This window comes from Piliocolobus tephrosceles, chromosome 1 (genome assembly GCF_002776525.5).
Source record: "Piliocolobus tephrosceles isolate RC106 chromosome 1, ASM277652v3, whole genome shotgun sequence".
Taxonomy (NCBI): domain Eukaryota; kingdom Metazoa; phylum Chordata; class Mammalia; order Primates; family Cercopithecidae; genus Piliocolobus; species Piliocolobus tephrosceles.
In genome coordinates this window covers 159,636,030-159,658,238 of record NC_045434.1, presented here as the reverse complement: position 1 = coordinate 159,658,238, position 22,209 = coordinate 159,636,030, and the positions used below count along the sequence as shown (strand labels likewise).

Genomic DNA, 22,209 nt, shown 5'->3' with positions numbered 1-22,209 from the left:
TGCAACCTCTGCCTCCTGGCTTTCAGCAATTCTTGTGCCTCAGCCTCCTGAGGAGCTAGGATTACAGATGTGCGCCATCACACCCAGTTAGTTTTTTTATTTTTAGTAGAGTCAGGGTTGGCTGGGTGCAGTGGCTCACGCCTGTAATCCCCACACTTTGGGAGGCTGAGGCGGGCGGATCACTTGAGGTCAGGAGTTTGAGACCAGCCTGACCAACATGGAGAAACCCCATCTCTACTAAAAATACAAAATTAGCCAGGTGTGCTGGCACATGCCTGTAATCCCAGCTACTTGGAAGGCTGATGCAGGAGAATCACTCGAACCCGGGAGGCAGAGATTGTGGTGAGCCGAGATCACGCCACTGCACTCCAGCCTGGGCAACAAGAGTGAAACTGTCTCAAAAATAAATAAATAAATAAAAAATAAATAAGTAAATAGAGTCAGGGTTTTGCCATGTTGGTCAGGCTGGTCTTGAACTCCTGACTTGAAGTGATCCGCCCACCTCAGCTTCCCAAAGTGCTGGGATTACAGGCGCGAGCCACCGTGCCCAGCCATAAAATATTTTTAAAGGAAAAGTCTCATGAAAATGTACAGAATGGATGGTGGGAAGAACACAGAGTGAGTTATGAAGCAGGTGGCCATTGTAATAGCGCTGAAATACGAACCTGGCAGAGCAGTGGTAGGAGAAAAAGGAATGGAAGGAATAGGTGAGAGAGATATTTACTAAAATGTCTGAGAGATCTTGCTAACGGATTTGAATCCTGGCTCTTCTACATACTAGCTGTGTCATTATGGGCAGTTATTTAACATCTTCGTGCCTAAGTATTCTCATCTACAAGATGAGGATACTGACAGTTTCAATGCCATGAGTTTCTTAGAAGGATCAAATGAGTCAACATTTGTAAAGGGCTTAGGACAATGTTTAACACAGAAAAAACTAAATACATGTCTGCTATCACATTGTTACTACAGGATAATACTGCCTAGAGGGCTACTCTTAGGACCCAACATGATGATTATAGATAAAGAGCCTGAAACACTGCTGTAGTATACAGAGGATACTGCATAAACTCAGTGTATCTATATGTAGCTATAGCTATACATGCATGTTGAATATCACCTGATGGCAGAACATCCAACTATAAATACTCAGAGGATATTTGGAAATGCAAGACTAGGCCATGAAGGGGAAAGACAAGAGTTAAAGATTTCATAATCATCCTCCATGAAGAAACAGTTGAAGCTATTGGAATTTATAATTACAAAGAATCTCAGAATGCTTGGAATGAAACTTTTAGGAAGTACTAATATTTAAATGTAATTTTATGGCTCACAGTAAAGACTTTTTCCTCCAACCTCAATTTACCAAATCTGTATCTTAAATTTCTCTTCTTTGAATTCTTACCTGAACAACAATCTCTAATGTATCCAAAATGATTAGGTTTGCTTCTGTAGCCAGGTTTCCATCAATCAGTGCTTCGTGTTCAATCTCTGCTCTTGATCTAACACAAAATATTGTAAGAAATTATATTTATCTTTTTGAAAACCACAATTCTGAAAAGACTTAAGGATGCATAGAAATAAAAAATTTCAAACCATTTTCAACATTTGCCCGACAAAAAATTACAAGAGAATAAGAAAAAAGGCAATAGTTTACAGATTTACGTGGCTTGTTTGTTAACCACAACAATACACACTTTCTCACCCCATTACAGAAGCTTAATGCCACTAAAAGCACAAATGTTTATGTTTTAGCTTTCAAACATGCAGCAGTTTTATTCTAAGTGACACTGACACTAGGTGGTGCTATGTGGGCTTGTATTTAGGACTGCTTCACAGAAAACAACATTCAAATATTTAGTATTTATCTTACTATTTCAAAGATTTCCAATGTCTGTAATCAGGATAAATGTACTTATTTTGTCTAAGGTTTCATCTAATTTTCCCCCACTTTTTTAAATATAAATATGCTCAGATGATAATTTAACTCTTCAGTGAGACTAGATGGAATCACTCATTGGAAACAAAACAATTTGGGGAAAAAAGGACGTGAGGTGATGAATATGCTAGTTAGCTTGCCTATGGTAATCACTTCACAATTGTACACATATATTAAAAGGTCATGTTATATTCTGTAAATATACACAATTTTTGTCAATTATAACTCAATAAAGCTAGAAAAATAAAGAAAAAAGAACAAAACAGTTTGATGCAATAAAGTGGTTTAAACACTAATATTTATAAAAGTATCATTTAATGCAAATAAAAATTTAAGGATATTTACACATGATTTATGAATATAGCCAACATTTTTGTTTTAGCAACAACAGATATACAGGCACTATATATTATACCAAAGTAGACAAAATAACACATAAAGTACAAGGACATATTAAACGCTAGCTTTTCTAAGTTTTTAGATCTGTAAGTCTGTGAATCTTTATTATTACCACTAAGGAGAATACTTCATTAATTTGCATTTTACAAATTCAATTTAAGAATAAAAGCACTTTGAGAGGCTGAGGCAGGGGATCACTTGAGCCCAGGGTGAAGAGACCAGCCTGCACAACATGGTAAAACCCTGTCTCCACTAAAAAAAATGCAAAAATTATCCAGGTGTGGTGGTGCACAGCTACTTGGGAGGCTGAGGTGGGAGGCTCACCTAAGCCCAGGAGGTCAAGGCTACAGTGAGTCATGATTGTGCCACTGCACTTTGGCCTGAGTGACAGAGTGAGACCTTTTCTCAAAAAAAAAAATAATAATAATAAAATACAATTATCAACATTACAACATTAAACTAGAAAACAAAATATTTAATGTTCAAACTTAAAATTTCCAGTGACATTTTATAAAGAAACATAAGATGGTTTAAACAAAAAGAATCAGGAGAACACCAAAAAAGTCTCCCTCAAAACACAGCAAGGTAAACCAAGAGAACATGTTCTACAAATGCAGAAATAAAACAATACACTGAGAGTGTAGCACCTGGCTACTCAGTGATTTCTAAAAAATAACACAAGTAGAAAAAACATCAGAGAAATAGATTTGGACAGACGGAGAAAAAGAAAGGAAAGCGCATATTCATATTCAAAGGTTAAGAATTTTAATATTACATTCAATATCTGATTATTTCAAGCTCTCATACATACGGTACTGAAACTTGTTTCCTCTTTGTTACGATTTAACCGTCTGTGAGAAAATACTGGTGAAAGTTTATTTGTGAGAATCTTCTGAGGCTTGGGCTGATGACAGTTCTCAGACACGGTAATCAATCATCTTGGTTTGCCTTAGGATAGGACTAAGGGGCTCCCTGGGATGTGGGACAATATGCGCTATAACTGGGAGAGTGCTAGGCAAACCTGAATGAGTTGGTCACTCCATTCTCAAAGTTTTACGGGCCAGTGAAGCTACTTGCAGGCTAACTTACAATTATAAATTCTCAAGAGAAAAATTTTAGCCCCTTGACTCAATGCCAAATCTCAAGCCAGGCAAGTTTACCTGCAGCCACTTGGGCAGTGAGAAGACTCATGTAAGTGCATTGCAGGTGTTTATGGCAGTAGTATCAGTCAATGTATCAAGTCTGCCTTCATGCTAGAAACAGAAGACCTGTATTGTTTTGTCTTTCTTGAATTACATTATAAGCTCCATGAAGACAAATGTCAGGTTTCTAATTCTTTGTAATATTTGAAATATTAGTTCATCAGGAGGCGGAGGTTGCAGTGAGCCGAAATCAGGCCACTGCACTCCAGCCTGGGCAACAGAGCAAGACTCCGTCTCAAAAAAAAAAAAAAAAAAAAATTAGTTCAATGTAACACCTAAAATATGTTCCAAAAATAGTTGCTGAATGCATTTTCCAAGAGGATGTTTTAGAGAAAATGGAGTTTAAAATATAACATTTTGCCTTACTATACCACATGAGAAGTTCTTCCTCTAATCTTTTTAAATCTAAAATTTTAAAATTAAATATTTTGTCCAAGACTTAATAAGTATATTTATTAAATGTAAATACTAAATACAAATATAAAGTAAAAGTTATCACTTTCCTCTTGCATTTTAAAATTCAACACACCCATCAGTAACATAAAATAGAAAGCTCTATTACTTGTCAAGCTTCTCTGTGTTTTGACGCCAGTGAGTCATATCTTTTCTCCATCTCAAATTTTCCTGACTTCCAAAGGCACTTCCAGATGGACTTCTCTCTGTCAAATAAATTTCAAAGCCAATTTTCAAATGATATTTCAGTTGGACCACATATATGTATACTTGCAATCATGTAAGAAATACAATAATTTGTACAAGCCATTTTATCCTCAGTACAAGTAGAAAAACCTGACAATGATGCTTTTTATTAAAAATTTTCACAATAATTTCAGAAGAAATGTACTTGCTATATGCAGAATTTTTTTGAAAACAATATCTCTTTAAATAAGCAAATGTTCTAACATTGATTTTCTTAAAATCTTAACCATGGCTTATAAGGCCCTACATGATATGACTTTATTTCCTACCATTCTTCCTCTTGCTTACTGCTTTCTGTTTTCCTTGCAAATCTATCAGTATATATTCTGACTATGTTTCTGACTTACAACCTGAGCAGTGGTTGTTGTTCCTTTTTCTTAATTGTTCTTCTCACAAATTTTCATTTATCACCTCCTTAGAAAGGCCTCCCACTCTCCCATACCTCCTTTTCTTTTTCCTTTGCTTTATTCCTTTCCATAACACTTACGACCACAAGTATATAAGCTCCTTAAGAACAGAAATGGTATGTACTTTGTTCAGCATGTTATGTCTAGGCTGATAAATTGGTACATACTGAGAGCTCAGTAAGTTTCTGTTTAATACATAAACAAAATAGGAAGGACTCCTAAAGTAATTACTTCTTTCGGTCTATATAAGGCAGAACAAGAGGAAGAATGGAGTTTTCCCTTAAGAGGTTTCTAGGTTTGAAGGCAGACTGCATATATGGGTTCCTTTAAGGGGTGGCAGCTATAGAAATGATTCATACAAATCCATTAGAAGTGGAGACAGCATTGAGAATGTGGATAATACACAATATACATTTAAACAATGGACTCAGTCATAATTTCAAAGTTTCAGTTACAAAACTGCTTGTTTTTGAAAATGGTAAGTTTAAATTGGTTGAGAGGATGGAAGAACAATGAAAGTAAAAGTTCAGAGTTCAAATAGAAATTTTAAAAAATACTTAAAAACAAATACAAAAGAATACAACTATATATGTCAATTAAAGAAATACAAAAAATACTGAGAAATAAGAATGATTCCCTGCAAAATAAAGGACATGTCTCTATTTCTTCCAATTTCTTTCCCTTTCCTTTCCTTTCTTTCCTTATCTCTTTCCCTTTTTTAAATTTTGAAATCCATGTCTTTAAGAAATTTATGGAAAAAAAACAAAAAGATATGCCTATATTAAGATAGTTAGCAAAATTAACTATAATTTTCTATCATTTACATTTTTTTCCCACGAAACTGTCTCATTAGTTAATAATGTCTTAGAACTGAAAGTTAAGAAAAATAAAAGAATGTCTATTATTAGACCTAATAAACCAATGTCTATTATTGACCTCACTTAAATGTAGAAATGTAAATAAGAATTACAAGACAAATAATAATTACAAGAATTATAAGATAAGAAGACTTCAATTCTTATATTCAAACAATGATAGATTTCCTGAGGCCACAGGTTAAAAAATGTAACAAGTATATTATTAATAGTTCCATTCTCTCCAAAAATAAACCTCAGGGTTGTGGTATAATAGAAAGAAGGCTAAATTAGAAATCAAAAAATCCTGGTTCTGTCACTTAGTTTATGATCTTAGGCAGTTATTTACTTCTTTGTGTTTTATTTTCTTAATCTAAAAGATGACTATAATTATTCATTAGGTTTTGGTAATAATTAAATGATCTCAGTAAAAGTTAATTTTCATACGTTTTCAGAGGGTTTCTTTTCTTTTTTTTTTTTTTTTTTTGAGACGGAGTCTCGCTCTGTCACCCAGGCTGGAGTGCAATGGCGCGATCTCGGCTCACTGCAAGCTCCACCTCCCGGGTTCACGCTATTCTCCTGCCTCAGCCTCCTGAGTAGCTGGGACTACAGGCATCTGCCACCACGCCTGGCTAATTTTTTTGTATTTTTAGTAGAGATGGGGTTTCACCGTGTTAGCCAGGATGGTCTTGATCTCCTGACCTCGTGATCCATCTGCCTCAGCCTCCCAGTGCTGGGATTACAGGCATGAGCCACTGCGCCCAGCCAAGGGTTTCCATATATAATGAATGAAAACCCAAAAGTACACCTTAAATTGTGTATAACTAAAGTGAAAAAATGGTGCTCTACTAATTTTTTTTAAAGGCAAAGACTGTCTTTTCATTATTACAAAACACACAGTATATAAATGATAAACAGATGATTATTATGCTAATGGACTGTCAGAAAACAATTAAAAATCCATTCACACTTACATTCATATTTTAAGTCAACAAATACATATTGTGCTGTTGGCATGTATCATCTACACAGATGACCAACCCATGGTCCTGGCCTTAAGAAACTCTTAGCAACAGTTTTGTCTGTATGCCACTTTAGAATTTACAAAACGTTTCCACATACATGATTACTATAAAGATGATAAGATCAGTTAGTTACACTATCTTCTAAATTCTGAAAACAATCACAAATTTATAAGGAAAAGGAAGGTGGGGAGATTAAGTGACTTGGCCAAGGTTATTTGGCTAATGGGTAGCAGATCTGGGATTAGAAAACCAGTCTCAAATGCTACTAAACTGTTTTGTCTCACTGATACTTGAGTTTGATGGGCAATATTTTTGCCTTATATACAGGGCATATTAATTCATTTTGCAAATAAAGAATAAAAATGGGCCAGGCATGGTGGCTCACAGCACCGTGACAGGCCAATGTGGGAGGATCACTTGAGCTCAGGAATTCAAGACTAGCCTGGGCAATATAGTGAGACCGTTTCTAAAAAAAAAAAAAAAATTAGTTGGACATGGTGGTTCACACCTGTAGTCCCAGCTACCAGGGTATGTGTGTATTGGGGGGTGAAGGTGGAAGAATTGCTTGGGCAAGGGAGGTCAATGCTGCAGTAAGCCACGATCACACCACTGTGCTCCAGCTTGGGTGACAGAGGGCGAATCTGTCTCAATTAAAAAAATAATAATAATAAAAATAGATGTTACATAGAATCATCCCTAATGTAAACTATGGACTCTGGGTGATGATGTGTTAATGTAGGTTCACCAGTTACAATAAATGCACCTCTGATGGCAGATGTTAATAATGGGGGAGACTATGCATGCTAAGGGGTATATGGGAAATCTCTGTACTTTTGCTCAGTTTTACTGTGAACTTAAAACTGCTCTACAAAAATAAAGTCTTTTTAAAAAGGGAAGATGGATGCTATTAACTATATAAGGGCAACAGGTATGAACCAAGACTATCTAGAGAAAACTGGGGGGTATGTTGACTCACCTTAATCATAATTCTAACTTGTATTACTGCAGAGAAATGATTATTCAAGTTAATTTACAGTTACACTTAAAATGCTTTTTGAAAAGCATAGGATTGACATTTAAGACTAGCAACAATAATCATTACAATATATAACTCAAGGAAATTGAAGAAATTCTCACCAGGAGGAGAAGCTATTGTGTACGTACCGAGCTGTCCTCGGCTTCGGCGTACCATTTCTTGCCTAGCTCCTATGCTCCCAAGGATAGCTTCTTCAAGCTTTGCTCTCATGTCTTTTGATTTCTTAAAGGTCAAGCTATTCATTCTTTCAAACACTTTTTTCCCCTAAAATTTAAACATTAGAAGAGAACAGGTTTTGAGGAAATTTTCTTCTATTTTTTCCGCATTATGTTTCCTTTCTTGTTCTTTGCAATGGTATAATGACCACTTACTTTATACTCAAAGCAAGATACACAGAGATAAAGCAGATCTAACAGCCGGTTTAGTTGTAAGACTGAGAGATCTGTAAACCACTTCTGTAGAACTGTTTCATCTGCATTTTTGAGAACCCAAAGTAGACAGATCAAAAGGCTTCGACTTGATTCTGCCGAAAAGGTAGTGTGTTGTCTGCCACTCTGAAAATAAAGAGCAGTAGAATGAAACAGATGGATCAATGACCATTTCTTGTTTTTTGGCTATCAACTGTTCTCTTCTAAAAACGATAAAACAAAAATTGCTTAAAAATAATATTATTAAAAAGAACCATTTTAGACAACACTTGTATAAAAGGATCATATATAACCTTAAGATTAAGAGCCTGAAGTTTAATGAAACTTTCCTGCTGATAGAAGTTTGTTGTAATCTACTGCATGACTGTCAGCAGAGGATAAACACACGTTAATAAAAAACATAAAGATAAAAACTAAAAGATTCTACCATTAAAAACTAAAAGATACACATCACAGAATATCAGATATAATGAAAATAAAGGAAAAAAGCAACTGACTCCCAGTAAATAAGAGTGGGCTAAGAGTAGAAAGTACGACAAAATTGGGTGTGTCAGACTTAGAAGACTATTGTTTCTAATCAAGCACCACTGATACAAAGAGGAAAAGTCTTAGGCAATACAGAAGTAAAAAGGTATTTCTACTTATAGTATACAAGGTTGAAACGCTATTTTCAATCACCAATCTATATTAGTATACAGTATGTAAAACAGAAATGAAAAACTAAATAAAAACACATTTACAGTACCATTTATTGGACATACACTCTGTTTCAGTCATCATACTAAGCACTTTACATACATTATTTGATTTAGTCCTCCAACAGTATTACCAAACAGGTTGTATCATCCCAATTTTACAGATAAGAATACAGATGATAGGTCGGGCGCGGTGGCTCAAGCCTGTAATCCCAGCACTTTGGGAGGCCGAGACGGGCGGATCACGAGGTCAGGAGATAGAGACCATCCTGGCTAACACTGTGAAACCCGGTCTCTACTAAAAAATACAAAAAACTAGCTGGGCGAGGTGGCGGGCGGGAGGCTGAAGCAGGAGAATGGCGTAAACCCGGGAGGTGGAGCTTGCAGTGAGCTGAGATCCAGCCACTGCACTCCCGCCTGGGCGACAGAGCAAGACTCCGTCTCCAAAAAAAAAAAACAACAGATAATAATAATGATGATGATGACAGAAAATAAAATTTGAAATGTGCAAGAAACTATGCTAATCACGTTTTATTTAGCTCTCACAGCAACTGTAAACTATGACATTAACTATTATTATTACAAGTTTACAGGTAAGAAAACTGAAGGCTAGAGATTAATTTGCCTTATGGTACTAAAAAAGGGTAAAGCTAGCATTTTAGTCCAGGTTAACCAGACTCCAAAGCCTATACTCTTCACTATTATACTATATTCTAATACTCGGTTGATAAATATACTAATTAAAAATGAGGAAGAAGTAGAGGGGATGTTGAGAGGAAAGACATGGGAAAGCTGAACATACACAACTGCTGAAGTCATGATCTCAACTACCTCACCAGTCTTCCTTCTATGCTGGGTGATAATTAATGACCAAATGCTTTATGTGTATTAACTTTATTCTTCACAATCACTCAAAGAAATAAGTATTACTACTCACCCCATCTTACAGAAAAGAAAAAAAACCTGACCCACCAGAAGTATTTTGTAATAAGTGGCAGGACAAGAATTTCAACACAGAAAGTGTGGCTCCCGAGACACAAGCTCCAAGCTCATATCCACTTTGTTTACTGCCTCTCATGGTTGCCCATGCATATAAGTGACCCACATAAGCTTGCTTAACTGTTTTGCTATACTGCTTCTGAGCTGGGCACAAAAGAACTTTGACCCTCATCCCTAAATCCACAATTGTTCTCATAAGGAAAATGCTCCTTTATTTTAAAGACAGACACTTTTTATGGCTGAACTTTCAGGTACGCATAAATACACAGCACTGACTGAATTTTCAAGTACCTATTTTTCAGAAATACAATAAAAAAATTATTCTCATCTTGACAAACAGGCATACACCGACATCTCTTATATTCCCACATAAATTGCCAATAACACAGTGACACATTTTGGAAGAATTAAGACAAACATGAAAAAGACTCAGTAACGTAAAGATGTCAGTTTTCCCTCAAATTGTTCTATAGGATCAATGCAATTCTAACCAAAATCCCAGTCGGGTTTTCCTGGAACTTTGACCAGTGATTTTTAAAATTTAACGTGGGAAAAGCAGAGAGCCAAGATACTCTTGAAGAACAAGGTGGGATATGGAGAGGAGGGAGATGAATGTGTTCTACCAGATACGTGCACTTACTAGAAAACTAAAATAATTAGGACAATTTGATTTTGGTGTATTTTTGGCAGTCAAATGAAATAGAATAAAGAACACAAAAAATGTCCTACGCATATCTGAAAATCTGATCTGTGACAGAGCTGGCACTGCGGACCACTACTGAAAGGATGAACTGTTTAATAAATGATGTTGAGACAACTGATCTTCCTCGAGAAAAAAAAAAGCAGATTCCGACCTTGTACCATCATACAGAAAATAGATCTAGTCGAAGAAAGAACTTTAAATACAAAAGGCAAAATGTTTAAAGCTTTCAACAGGAAATATAAGACAATATATTTATAATCTTGGGGGAAGGATAGTATATCTTAAATAAGACATAAAAATCATAAACCATAAAAAAGATGGTCACATTTGCCTACATTAAAAATGAGAATTTGTATTCATTCAAATAAATACATTAAAAGGGCACATCATAAATTAGTAGAAATGTGCACATATAAAACCAACCTAAGATTAGTATCCAGAACAGTCTTAACCAGGTTCCATGGCATAATTAAGCCCTACAAAAAATGATTTGAGCGAATATTTTCTCCATTGTCCCAAAGACACTGACAGCGAGGACCAATCTAGGTGTATGAAGTTAATTTATCATCTACAATAAATGCCCTAGCTCATTAGTTCTTAATTTTCTGGTTGAGAAGGGATGATCTCTAAAAAACAGAAATAATTGTTTCATAACACTATTACCAGGAATGAGGAAGAGGTCCCAGAGTTGTACATTTTCCAGGCCAAGATTCATACCTCTCCTGCCGTATTACAACAGCCACAGTTTCACAATTACTCTCTGCCTTCAGACCAGCAGGATTAACCTCATTAAATTATTTTCCCCAGTTTGTGTCTACCACCTCAACAGGCCCAGCCTTCAAAAGCCTTCATGCATGACTCGGCCTCTGATCACCACACACATGGCTCTTTATATTCTTTCTTCTTACCTCACTTGCCAAGTCTGCTCCATCTCCTAAAATTCTTACGACCTCTGAAACACATGGTCAGTCATTAACAAAACTGCCTTATATCTATAAGAATATATACAGCACTTTGGGAGGCTGAGTTGGGTAGATCACTTGAGGCCAGGAGTTTGAGATTAGCCTGGCCAACATGGTGCAACTTGTCTCTACTAAAAATACAAAAAAAACTGGCCAGGCACGGTGGTTCACACCTGTAATCCCAGCACTTTGGGAGGTTGAAGCAGGTGGATCACGAGATCAGGAGATCGAGATTATCCTGGCTAACACAGTGAAATCCCGTCTCTACTAAAAAAAAACACACAAAAATTAGCTGGGCATGGTGGCGGGCACCTGTAGTCCCAGCTACTCAGGAGGCAGAGGCAGAAGAATGGCGTGAACCTGGGAGGCAGAGCTGGCTGTGAGCTGAGATTGCACCACTGCACTCCAGCCTGGGCGACAGAGTGAGACTCCATCTTAAAAAAAAAAAAAATTAGCCAGGCACAGTGGCAGTCGCCTATAAGCCCAGCTACTTAGGAGGCTGAGGTGGGAGAAGCACTTGAACGTGGTAGGCAGGGGTTGCAGTGAGCTGAGATTGTGCCACTGCACTCCAGCCTGAGCCATAGAGCAAGACCCTTTCTCAACAACAACAACAACAACGTCAATAAATGAGAGGGAAAAAAAAAACTATAATGGGGTAAGATGATATAAAGTAGAACATAAAATGTTAAATACATTCAATTTAATTAAACTAAATGTAAATGGATTAGAAACTCTAGTGAAAGAGAAAGACTAACCAGATTTTTAAGAGACAAGAAAAAAAAAATCTAACTATATGCTGTTTTTAAAAGAAACACCTAAAACATAATAAGAAATGTTGAAAGTAAAGGGATGAAAAAGTCATGCTACACACACACACACACACACACACACACACACACGGCAAAGAAAACCTAGTGTAGTTATAACTAATTTTTTTTTTTTTTTTTTTTTGGAGACGGAGTCTCGCTCTGTCGCCCAGGCTGGAGTGCAGTGGCCAGATCTCAGCTCACTGCAAGCTCCGCCTCCCGGGTTTACGCCATTCTCCTGCCTCAGCCTCCAGAGTAGCTGGGACTACAGGCGCCCGCCACCTCGCCCGGCTAGTTTTTTGTATTTTTTAGTAGAGACGGGGTTTCACCGTGTTAGCCAGGATGGTCTCGAACTCCTGACCTCGTGATCCACCCGTCTCGGCCTCCCAAAGTGCTGGGATTACAGGCTTGAGCCACCGCGCCCGGCCAGTTATAACTAATTTTAAAAAGCATCATAGTTCATGTAGATGAAAGTGCAATCCACCAAAAATTATATAAAAGTGTTAAATGTTTCATAATCAGGCCTCAAGAGAAACAAAACTCTGACAGAATGACAAGGAGAAATTACAAAATCACAATTGTAGTGGGATATTAGAATAAGCATGTAAAATTTAGTAAAGACCAAAAAGATTTAAACAAACAAGAGTACAGGACATAGAATGCTGTAACTAACAATGAAAGAATATTCATTCTTTTAGAATGCATCAGATATTTACAAAAACTGACCATATACTAGACCATAAAACTAGTTGCCACAAATATAACAAACTGGTATCATACAGAGTTATGTTCTCTGATCATTTAATTAGGCCAAAATCAGAAACAAAAGGATATCTAGAAATTTTCAAGACCGAAAATTTAAGACAAAAACAACTTCTTAAATAATCCAAAGGCCTAAGAAGAAATCATAATGAACTTCAGAGTCATTCTGAAATGAATCTTGAAAATGCTACCTATTGATCATGGTAAACTTGTTCCCCCAGCTCACAATTTAGAAGTCACAGATGACAGAAGGGAGGATGTAGCAGGCAATGTGACCCTAGAGGCAATGAGAAGGGATGACTAACTAGCGAAAAGAGAGAGAGAAGATAAAACCATTTGGGGAAGATGTAAGAGACTGCAACTAAGTTGAATAAATAAGATATATACTTTTTAAAAAATGCCGGTATAGCCAAGACAATCCTAAGCAAAAAGAACCAAGCTGGAGGCATCACACTACCTGACTTCTGTTGGGGGCAAGCCCCCCAAAATCTGGCCATAAACTGGCCCCAAGACTGGCCATAAACCAAATCTCTGCAGCACTGTGACATGTCCATAATGGCCCTAATGTCCAAGCTGGAAGGTTGTGGGTTTACAGGAAGGAGGGCAAGGAACACCTGGTCCACCCAGGGTGGAAAACCGCTTAAAGGCATTCTTAAGCCACAACAGCATGGGCGATCTGTGTCTTTTTTTTTTTTTTTTTTTGAGACAGAGTCTGGCTCTGTCGCCCAGGCTGGAGTGCAGTGGCCGGATCTCAGCTCACTGCAAGCTCTGCCTCCCGGGTTTACGCCATTCTCCTGCCTCAGCCTTCGGGGTGGCTGGAACTACAGGCGCCCGCTACCTCGCCCGGCTAGTTTTTTGTATTTTTTAGTAGAGACGGGGTTTCACTGTGTTAGCCAGGATGGTCTCGATCTCCTGACCTCGTGATCCGCCCGTCTCGGCCTCCCAAAGTGCTGGGATTACAGGCTTGAGCCACCGCGCCCGGCTGCGATCTGTGTCTTAAGGGCATGTTCCTGCTGCAGTTAACTAGCCCAACCAATTCTTTTAATTTGGTCCATCCCTTCGTTTCCATGATACTTTTAGTTAATTTAACATCTATAGAAACAATGTTAATGACTGGTTTGCTGTTAATAAATATGTGGGTAAATCTCTGTTAGGGGCTCTCAGTTCTGAAGGCTGTGAGACCCCTGATTTCCCACTTCACATCTCTATATTTCTGTGTGTCTTTAATTCCTCTAGCATCACTGGGTTAGGGTCTCCCTGACTGAGCTGGTCTCGGCAAGTGGCGCCCATTCATGGGGGCTCAAATCCAGGTCGAAGGGTCGCCGGAGAGAGGGTTGGAATGGCACACTAGCTGGATGACACCTGAGTACTCTTAAAGCAATCCCCATGGTGAGTAAGAAGGTGAGCTTGGAAGTGTCAGGGTAGCAATGGGACAGGTAGGGGGTCTGGTTCGTTTCACCTTGGAACTTTTTCACACTGATAATGAGGAAGAACGAGAGTACAGCGAAGTAACAGATGAGGTTACAGAGCAGGTTTATTTACCAGCTAAAGCCAAAGCGGCAAAGGAAGGAGAGATTCATTCCTACCCTTCTGCACCCCCTCATTATTATTTTGAAGAAAATGACCCCCCAAATCTTTCTTTTCTGGAGGACACTGGGTGAAAAGTAGTTGCCCCAGTGACTGTTCAAGCAGTGCCTCCAGCGACTGCTCTTAGTTCTATTCAGGCAGGAATTCAGCAACTAGACAAGAGGGTGATTAAGAGGCTTGGCAATTCCCTGTTAGAATACACCCCCCCAGATCAACAGGGAAAAATTACAGCTACATTTGAGCCTTTTCCTTTTAAATTACTCAAAGAATTAAAACAAGCAATAAGTCAGTATGGACCAGGTTCTCCTTTTGTAATGGGACTGTTAAAGAATGTTACCGTTTCCAGTTCGACGATTCCTACTGACTGGGACACTCTTACTCGAGCTTGTCTAACTACTGCTCAGTTCTTACAATTTAAAACTTGGTAGGCAGATGGAGCTTCCATTCAGGCTGCTCGCAATGCCCATGCCCAATCTCAAATTATTGTAACTACAGACCAACTTTTGGGGGTTGGCGGCTGGGCTGGTTTAGATGCACAACTGGTCATACAGGATGATGCCACAAAACAGCTTAGAGGAGTGGGCATTAGAGCTTGGGAAAAAAATCACTTCAGGTGGAGAATAATACCCTTCTTTAGTGCTATAAAACAGGGACCAAGAGAACCATATGTTGATTTTATAGCTCAGTTACAGGAGTCTCTTAAAAGGATGATTGCAGATTTGGCTGCTCAGGATATAGTGTTGCAGTTATTAGCTTTCGACAATGCTAATCCCGATTGCCAGGCTGCTCTGCGACCTATCAGAGGAAAAGCACATTTAGTTGATTATATCAAGGCCTGTGATGGTATCGGAGGTAATCTGCATAAAGCTACCTTGTTGGCACAGGCAATGGCAGGACTGACAGTAGATAAAGGAAATACTCCATTTCCTGGGGCTTGTTTTAACTGTGGGCAGCATGGTCATACTAAAAGAGAATGTAGACAAAATCAGTGAGTCAGGCCGCCAGATAAGGGAAAAAAGAAAACTGCTGAGTCTAAAATATGTCCAAAATGTAAAAAAGGAAAACATTGGGGCCAGGCGCGGTGGCTCAAGCCTGTAATCCCAGCACTTTGGGAGGCCGAGACGGGCGGATCACGAAGTCAGGAGATCGAGACCATCCTGGCTAACACGGTGAAACCCCGTCTCTACTAAAAAATACAAAAATCTAGCTGGGCGAGGTGGTGGGCGCCTGTAGTCCCAGCTACTCAGGAGGCTGAGGCAGGAGTATGGTGTAAACCCGGGAGGCGGAGCTTGCAGCGAGCTGAGATCCGGCCACTGCACTCCAGCCCCGGCGACAGATCAAGACTCCGTCTCAAAAAAAAAAAAAAAAAAAAAAAAGTGAACATTGGGCTAGTCAGTGTCCCCGTTTCGGGAAATGCCATGAGAGGCGGGGCCCTGTTCTTAACCAGGGCATTTCCAGCTCAGGTCATTCCCTCACCCCTGTACAATGCCTGTCCCCTGCCACAGCCGGTAGTGCCACAGTAGATTCATGCTGCACAAAAGCTATGAGCCTTCTGCCTGGGGAACCCCTGCAAAAGGTCCCAACAGGAGTCTGAGGACCCTTGCCAGCAGGCACAACAGGATTACTTTTAGGAAGGTCTAGTGTAAGTTTAAAAGGCGTACACATACATACAGGAGTCATTGATTCGGATTCCAATGGGGAAATTCAAATTGTTATATCTACTTCTGTTCCCTGGAAAGCAGAGCCAGGAGAGCTCACGGCGTAGCTCCTGATTGTGCCGTATGTGGGAATGGGAAAAAGTGAAATTAAACGAACAGGAGGATTTGGAAGCACAAATAAACAAGGCAAAGCAGTTTATTGGGTACATCAAATTACTGATAAACGTCCTACCTGTGAAATAACTATTCAAGGAAAGAAATTTAAAGGTTTGGTAGATACAGGAGCTGACATTTCAATCATTTCTCTACAGCGCTGGCAGTCCACGTGGCCAATTCAACCGGCTCAATTTAACATAGTTGGAGTTGGTAAAGCCGCTGAAGTATATCAAAGTGGTTACATTTTGCATTGTGAAGGGCCCGATCTACAATCTGGGACTATTCAACCAACTATAACTTCTGTACCTATAAATTTATGGGGAAGAGATTTATTACAACAATGGGAAGCACAAGTTCTAATTCCAGAACAATTATATAGCCCTCAAAGTCAACATACAATGCATGAAATGGGGTATGTCCCTGGTATGGGACTAGAAAAAAAATTTGCAAGGTTTGAAAGAACCTCTTCAAGCAGAAAAACAAAGTTCCCGCCAAAGATTAGGAAATAATTTTTGATGGCAGCCAATGTTAAGCCTCCAGAACCTATACCTTTAAAAAGGTTACACAGATAAGCCGATTTGGATAGAACAATGGCCACTAAGTAAAGAAAAACTGTAGGCTTTAGAGAAATTACTTACTGAACAATTAGAAAATGGGCACATAGCTCCAACATTTTCTCCTTGGAATTCTCCAGTTTTCGTAATTAAGAAAAAATCAGGAAAATGGAGAATGTTAACTGACTTAAAAAGACTTAATGTCAATTCAGTTATACAACCTATGGGAGCATTACAGCCAGGATTGCCTTCTCCTGCTATAATTCCAAAAAATTGGCCTTTAATAGTTACAGATTTAAAAGATTGTTTCTTTACTATCCCTTCAGCTGAGCAAGACTGTGAATGGTTTGCATTTACAATTCCTGCAGTAAACAACCTGCAGCCTGCTAAGCATTATCATTGGAAAATGCTGCCACAGGGCATGTTAAACAGCCCAACAATTTGCCAGACATATGTGGGGCAAGCAATTGAACCTACTAGTAAAAAGTTTTCACAGTGTTACATTATTCACTATATGGATGATATACTTTGTGCTGCCCCCACTCGAGAAATATTACTCCAATGTTATGATCACTTGCAAAATTCGATTTCTGGTGCTGGTTTAATTATAGCTCCTGACAAAATTCAGACTATTATTCCTTACTCCTACTTGGGAACCTTAGTAAATGACACTACCATTGTGCCACAGAAAGTAACCATACGTAGGGATCAACTAAAAACATTAAATGACTTTCAAAAATTACTAGGGGATATTAATTGGATACAACCTGCTCTAGGTATTGCTACCTATGCCATGAGTAATCTGTTTCCTATCCTTAGAGGAAATGCTAGTCTCACTAGCCCTCCGCAATTAACAAAGGAGGCTGAGGTCGGAGTTACAGCTGATTGAAAAGCAGTCCATAAAGCTCAGATAAATAGAACAGATCCAGAGAAGACTCTAGATTTGCTAATTTTTTCAACTCAGCATTCACCTACTGATGTTACTGTCCAAGAACAGGACTTAGTAGAGTGGTTTTTTCTTCCACATACTAATTCATGATACTAATTCATGGACTCTAACTCCTTATTTAGATCAAATCACTATGATAGGGATTGGGAGAACTCAGATTGTTAAATTACATGGATATGATCCTGGAAAAATTATTGGCCCTCTCATGAAGGCACAAATACAGCAAGCTTTTATAAATAGTCTTACTTGGCAAATCCATTTAGCTGACTTTGTGGGTATTCTCAATAATCATTTTCCTAAAATGAAGCTGCTTCATTTTTGAAATTAACTAATTGGATTCTCCCTAAAATAACTAAGTTTAAACCAATCGAAGGTGCTGAGAATGTTTTTACAGATGGGTCTAGTAATGGTAAAGCTTCTTATTTGGCTCAAAAAGTAACGTTTTCCAGACGTCCTATACTTCAGCTCAAAAAGCGGAGCTTGTAGCGATAATTGAGGTATTGATTGCTTTTGATAAGCCTTTTAATGTGATTTCTGATTCTTCATATATGGTTCACTCCACACAGTTAACTGAAAATTCTCAGTCACGATTTCATACAGATGAATGACTGATGACAAAAAAGGAGAAAAAATAGGGATTACAGGACAGCCTATACACAACTGAATCTAGCATTATTTGGTGAAAAGATCCAATAACAAAAAGTTGGGATATAGGTAAAATAATAACTTGGGGTAGAGGTTATGCTTCTGTTTCTCCAGGCAAAAATCAACAGCCTATTTGGATACCATCAAGATACTTGAAACCTTATCATGAGCCAGATGCCAAGGAAGAGACTCCGGGAGGATCCCGAGGACCTCCCAGTCTAGACTGACGCTGAGGAGGACCCCAACTGTCACGAGCAACACCCGTTGAACACAGCCACCCACCTGGGCAAAGATCAAGAAGCTGTCACAGATGGCGGAAGAAAACCTGAGGAAAGTGGGACAACCAGTCACAATAAATAATTTAATGGTAGCTATGATAGTGGTTATCACCACTGCCGTGAGCATTCCTTCAATAAGGGCTGGTAATAATGCCTAGATGCAATCACTCTTTGACACAGTTACACATGCTTTCTGATCTCAGTATTTACCGTAATAAATCTACTCTTATAATTTAGGCATACCGCCCTCAAAAACCTATTTGTAAACAGGACTGGGCCCAGTTAGAAAAAATGAACATACTTGTTTAGGAAGATTGCATTGCAGAACAGGCAGAGGTGCTGCACAACAATACCTGTGGAATCATTAATTATTAATTGGTCCCCTAATGTGATGTTTAGCTTGAACTGCACCTCTCAGTCTGCGTGCCACGGCCACACTATGTTCAGATGATCTGAACAAAATAGTCAGATGGTAGAAATGATAGGAAGTAGGGCAAAAGTTCCTATTATCTGGAACCATGGTTATATAATGGCACCTCAACCTCAAATGATATGGCCTGCTCTAGGAGCTAAATATAAGGATTTGTGGAAACTGTTAAATGCTCTTAATAAGATCAAAATCCGGGAAAGAATCAAAAAGCATCTAGAAGGACACTCTACAAACTTGTTTTTGGATATAGTAGAATTAAAAGAACAAATATTTAAAGCATCCCAGGCACACCAGACCTTAATGCCAGAAACTGAAGTGCTTAAAGGAACTGCAGACAAATTAGCAGCTAGTAACCCATTAAAATGGATAAAAACACTTAAGCTCTGTGATTTCAATGACTGTGTTTTTAATCTATGTTGTTTGTCTTTGTATAGTCTGCAGATGTGAATCCCAAATCCTACGAGGCCTTGCTTTTATCTCTTTGCAAATCAAAGGGAGACATGTTGGGAGCAAGCCCCCCAAAATCTGGCCATAAACTGGCCCCAAGACTGACCATAAACAAAATCTCTGCAGCACTGTGACATGTCCATAACGGCCCTAATGAACAAGCTGGAAGGTTGTGGGTTTATGGGAATGAGGGCAAGGAACACCTGGCCCGCCCAGGGTGGAAAACCACTTAAAGGCATTCTTAAGCCACAAACAATATCATGAGCTATGTGTGTCTTAAGGGCGTGTTCTTGCTGCAGTTAACTAGCCCACTACATTCTTTTAATTCGTCCCATCCCTTTGTTTCCCATAGGAGATACTTTTAGTTGATTTAGTATCTATAGAAACAATGCTAATAAATGGTTTGCTGTGAATAAATATGTGGGCAAATCTCTGTTTAGGGCTCTCAGCTCTAAAGGCTGTGAGACCCCTGATTTCCCACTTCACACCTCTATATTTCTCTGTGTGTGTCTTTAATTCCTCTAGCGCCACTGGGTTAGGGTCTCCCCGACTGAGCTGGTCTCGGCAGACTTCAAACTATACTACAAGGCTACAGTAATCAAAACATCATGTACTGGTACCAAAACAGATATACAGACCAATGGAACAGAACAGAGGCCTCAGAAATGATACCACACATCTACAACAATCTGATCTTTGACAAACCTGACAAAAACAAGCAATGGGGAAAGGATTCCCTATTTAATAAATGGTGTTCAGAACTGGCTAGCCATATGCAGAAAACTGAAACTGGACCCCTTCCTTACACCTTATACAAAAATTAAATCAAGATGCATTAAAGACTTAAACGTAAGACCTAAAACCATAAAAACCCTAGAAGAAAACCTAGGCAATACCATTCAGGACACAGGAATGGGCAAACACTTCATGATTTTTTTTTCTTTTTTTTTGAGACGGAGTCTTGCTCTGTCGCCCGGGCTGGAGTGCAGTGGCCGGATCTTAGCTCACTGTAAGCTCCGCCTCCTGGGTTTATGCCATTCTCCTGCCTCAGCCTCCCGAGTAGCTGGGACTACAGGCGCCCGCCACCTCGCCCGGCTAGTTTTTTGTATTTTTTAGTAGAGACGGGGTTTCACAGTGTTAGCCAGGATGGTCTCGATCTCCTGACCTTGTGATCCGCCCGTCTCGGCCTCCCAAAGTGCTGGGATTACAGGCTTGAGCCACCACGCCCGGCCAAACACTTCATGATTAAAGCAATGGCAACAAAAGCCAAAATTGACAAAAGGGATCTAATTAAACTAAAGAGCTTCTGCACAGCAAAAGAAACTATCATCAGAGTAAAGAGGAAACCTACAGAATGGGAGAAAAATTTTGCAATCTATCCAACTTACAAAGGGCTAATATCCAGAATCTACAAAGAACTTAAACAAATTTACAAGAAAAAAACAAACAACGCCATCAAAAAGTGGGCAAAGGATATGAAATGACACTTCTCAAAAGAAGACATTTATGAGGCCAACAAACATTTGAAAAAAAGCTCATCATCACTGTTCATTAGAGAAATGCAAATCAAAACCACAATGAGATACCATCTCACACCAGTTAGAATTGCGATCATTAAAAAGTCAGGAAACAACAGATGCTGGAGAGGATGTGGAAAAATAGGAATAGGAATGCTTTTACACTGTTTTTGGGAGTGTAAATTAGTTCAACCATTGTGGAAGACAGTGTGCTGATTCCTCAAGGATCTAGAACCAGAAATAACATTTGACCCAGCATTCCCATTACTGGGTATATATACAAACGATTATAAATCATTCTACTATAAAGACACATGCACCTGTATGTTTACTGCGGCACTATTCACAATAGCAAACACTTGGAAACAACCCAAATGCCCATCAATGATAGACTGGATAAATAAAATGTGGCACATATACACCATGGAATACTATGCAGCCATAAAAAGGATGAGTTCATGTCCTTTGCAGTGACATGGATGAAGCTGGAAACCATCATTCTCAGCAAACTAACACAGGAACAGAAGACCAAATACCGCATGTTCTCACTCATAAATGGGAGTCAAACAATGAGAACACATGAACAGAGGGAGGGGAACATCACACAATGGGGCCTATCGGGGAGTAGGGGGATAGGGGAGTGACAGCATTAGGAGAAATGCCTAATGTAATTGACGGGTTGATGGGTGCAGCAAACCACCACGGCATGTGTATAACTATGTAACAAACCTGCACATTCTGCACGTGCATCCCAGAACTTAAAATATAATAAACAAAAAGGAAAAAATGTTACATATAAACAGCATTTAACTAAACAATAGAAGAAAAATGCATAGGCTGAAAATACATATCAAAAAAGAAAGGATGAAAATTAGTGAGTTAAGCATCTATCTCAATAAGTTAGAAAAAGAACATGAATGTAAACCCAAATAAAGCAGAAGATAATAAATAATAAACATTAAAAAGTGAGAGTCAACAGTGCCCCAATACTGGTTCTTTATAAAGAATAACAATATATTTCAACTGTCTGGTAAGACTGATAAAGATAAGAAAAGGTACAAAAATCTAGCCA

The 22,209-nt window shown here is 38.7% G+C and overlaps 1 protein-coding gene across 2 annotated transcripts in view; it reads right to left on the bottom strand.

Moving 5' to 3' along the window:
- Positions 1-22,209, bottom strand: part of DOCK7 (dedicator of cytokinesis 7) — a 243,640-nt gene that overhangs the window by 50,697 nt on the left and 170,734 nt on the right. Inside the window, exons 31-34 of one of the 2 annotated variants that reach the window (XM_026454153.1) lie at positions 7,933-8,115; positions 7,663-7,825; positions 4,103-4,199; positions 1,406-1,502 (exon numbers count right to left, since the gene is read on the bottom strand). In XM_026454153.1, coding sequence (XP_026309938.1) covers positions 1,406-1,502; positions 4,103-4,199; positions 7,663-7,825; positions 7,933-8,115 — 540 coding nt within the window. The remainder of the gene's footprint in view (positions 1-1,405; positions 1,503-4,102; positions 4,200-7,662; positions 7,826-7,932; positions 8,116-22,209) is intronic. The other variant, XM_026454154.1, reaches the window with a different exon arrangement.